The sequence below is a fragment of the Austrofundulus limnaeus genome, unplaced genomic scaffold, assembly GCF_001266775.1.
Source record: "Austrofundulus limnaeus strain Quisiro unplaced genomic scaffold, Austrofundulus_limnaeus-1.0 Scaffold1434, whole genome shotgun sequence".
NCBI lineage: Eukaryota > Metazoa > Chordata > Actinopteri > Cyprinodontiformes > Rivulidae > Austrofundulus > Austrofundulus limnaeus.
This window is the reverse complement of record NW_013953836.1, coordinates 40,325-43,275: the sequence shown is the minus strand read 5'-3', so window position 1 is coordinate 43,275 and position 2,951 is coordinate 40,325. Positions and strand designations below refer to the sequence as shown.

The 2,951-nt window shown below is 44.0% G+C and overlaps 2 protein-coding genes across 2 annotated transcripts in view; one reads left to right on the top strand and one right to left on the bottom strand.

Annotated features, from left to right (window-relative positions):
* Nucleotides 1–1,664, bottom strand: part of gdi1 (GDP dissociation inhibitor 1) — an 18,812-nt gene extending 17,148 nt beyond the window's left edge. The window contains exon 1 of the mRNA XM_014032380.1: nt 1,257–1,664. Within this exon, the coding sequence (XP_013887834.1) occupies nt 1,257–1,301 (45 nt within the window). The 5' untranslated portion in view covers nt 1,302–1,664. The remainder of the gene's footprint in view (nt 1–1,256) is intronic.
* A 536-nt stretch (nt 1,665–2,200) lies between these two features.
* The window catches only part of LOC106535376 (V-type proton ATPase subunit S1), an 8,419-nt gene continuing 7,668 nt past the window's right edge, over nt 2,201–2,951 (top strand). Inside the window, exon 1 of the mRNA XM_014032378.1 lies at nt 2,201–2,432. Within this exon, the coding sequence (XP_013887832.1) occupies nt 2,311–2,432 (122 nt within the window). The 5' untranslated portion in view covers nt 2,201–2,310. The remainder of the gene's footprint in view (nt 2,433–2,951) is intronic.

The following is a 2,951-nucleotide window of genomic DNA, read 5'->3' as shown; positions in this document are numbered from 1 at the left end:
AGTGAAGACCACAGTGGTGCCTGTGGTCATCGTGGTCATCGGGGCCCTCGGGGCAGTCACCCCCAAACTGGAGCAGTGGCTAAAACAGATCCCAGGAACAACATCAGACATCTCAGTCCAGAAATGTGCAGTTCTAGGCACAGCTAAGATACTGCGCAGAACCCTCAAGCTCCCAGGCCTCTGGTAGAGGACCCGAGCTCAGAGGATGGAAGAGACCACCCACGGAGGATGAGAAGGGAATTTTTAAAAATTATTTTTCATATATATAGTACAAAATTAAGACACAGATGCTAAATCACTCTGGGTTAAAAGCCAAAGGAAAGAAATGTGTTTTTAAATGGGTTTTAAATACAAAAGGAGTTTGGACCTCCCTGACCTCCAGCAGCAGGTCATTCCATAATTTAGGATAAATCAAATTAAATATAATATATTAAAGTTTGAAAGTTACACAAATCATAAGTATGCAAAAGTAATAAGATTGCAAATAACAGTAAAATTTTCTGATTCAGCATTCAGAAAGTGAGGAAATCATTACAGATTTAATGGAAAAGGGGAAGCTTGTAAAATAATGACCATAATATTTAAAGTCTTTGTGCGTGACGTCATCAAATTCTGCTTCAGACAGAAGAAACGTGAACTGTTGGCAGGGACTGAAGACGCGCTGTGCGCATGCGTAAAACGCTTCTTTCACTCATGTCCACGCATTATTGTTATTATTATTGTTATTACTATTGTTATTGTTATGATGATGATGATGATGATGATGATGATGATGATGATGATGATGATGTAAAGTGATAATCATTGACAGAGGCATATTTGAAGCAGTCATGTGTGTTCTAACACGCTGTAAATAATCTGGGATTATTAGTGAGTCAGGCTCCTGGTGCAGTTCTGCCGCACTGGGTGTGTTTAGTGAAGCAGCCGTGAAGAAAAGCCGCTCAGGCCTGCGCCATCAGCCTCACCACGGAGGCCTGTGTGCGCGCGCGCGTGTGTGCGCGCGTGCAGAGAGGACCGTGGCACAGTGAGGGGTGACGCCTAAAGATGCTGGAGGGTGTAACCCAAGCCTGGGGAAGGAAAGGCTGCACTTTGTGTAGAGGTGTCCTCCCTCACAGCAGTGTGTGTTGTTTGTGCAGAGGTGCAGTGTGTGTTGTTGTCTGCAGAGGTGTGTAACAGATGAATGGAACAAACACACAAAGCTCCAGGTTGAGGGTGAAATGAGCTGAAAGTTGGTAAAAAGGCAGCTGAAGACTCACCGTGAGCCCAGTGCCCAACACGATGACATCATATTCCTCATCCATGTCGTGTGAGCGCGTGTCCGTGTCTCCTGCGTGTGTTCGTGAAGGTGCAGTCCTCAGATCAGCTGTTCAACCAGGATCTTCAGCTTATTTCTCCAGCATCAGGCTGAAAGCAGCAGGCTGTCACCGGAGAGGATGACCAAAGATGGCCCTGACCGTGGAGCACCTTAAAGAGATGTCACTGCGCGTCGGAAAATAGTCCGCATCCTGTTTTCCCTGCCCAGCTCACAGCACAGTGGGGTCTGCAGAGAGAGGCTGTGTCAGAAAAACACACACTCTGACTACACTTTAAACACTACTTTACACACAATCCCTCCTCCCAGATTAGATTACAGGGTGGACAGTGGTGTTGTGTGTCTGAATGTGACCACAGTCTTTCCCCATCCTTCCTCTCCTGTTCAGAGGCGCAGCGGAGCGTGAGGAGGCAGGTGTATCCCTCCGCCGCCACAGCTGTGTGTGGATGGGAGCTACTTTCACTGACACACAACATGCAAACACAAAACTACTGTACGTTCTTGTGTCCTTGGTTTTTTAGTCTGTGTTTAACACTGGTTATGAAGTGACCTATAATATTAATAATATTATTATTTTTGTATCATTATAGTCCACGTGAGAGGAGCAGTGAAATGTCAGCACCATGGACAGCTGCCAGGAGGACCCTGACTCTTTAAATCACACAATTCATCACAAATTAAACGGCTCACATTTAGGACAGGATATTTTAAGTGTTATCTTTTAATAAAACACAATGTTTTAACATGTTTACAGCAGAAGTACAGTTTGTGTTTGGTGAGTCTGTTTATTTAATAAATGTTTTTATTCTCAGGTTCAGCTGCAGGAAAGAAGAAGAGAAAACAGGAAGCAGCTGTTTGCTCTGAGCAGCAGGCTGGATGAAAGAAAGCAGGAAGTGGTTTCCTCACAGCTGAGCGCGTGACTGTCAGCGGGTCCACAGTCACGTGACTGTCAGCGGGTCCACAGTCACGTGACCCGAACAGGAAGAGCCCAGGACAAAATGGCAGAGACGAGTGGCTTCGGTGGAGCGGGGTTTTTAACTTTTATTTTCTATTTCTGCTCCAGTTTGGGCTGTGGGAGCGGTACCGCCCAGGTCCCAGTGCTGCTGTGGTCCACTGACAGGTAATTTTACCTGTTAGCTTGTTGTTACTGAGTAAAACTAACTTCTGAAGATAAACCTGCCTCCATGCTAACGCTAACAGCTGTAGCTAGGTGCGTTTAAAGGAACTGGTTTATTCACAGGAAATATGAAACTACTGGTTGTTTGAACTGGTTTATTCACAGGAAATATGAAACTACTGGTTGTTTGAACTGGTTTATTCACAGGAAATATGAAACTACTGGTTGTTTGAACTGGTTTATTCACAGGAAATATGAAACTACTGGTTGTTTGAACTGGTTTATTCACAGGAAATATGAAACTACTGGTTGTTTGAACTGGTTTATTCACAGGAAATATGAAACTACTGGTTGTTTGAACTGGTTTATTCACAGGAAATATGAAACTACTGGTTGTTTGAACTGGTTTATTCACAGGAAATATGAAACTACTGGTTGTTTGAACTGGTTTATTCACAGGAAATATGAAACTACTGGTTGTTTGAACTGGTTTATTCACAGGAAATATGAAACTACTGGTTG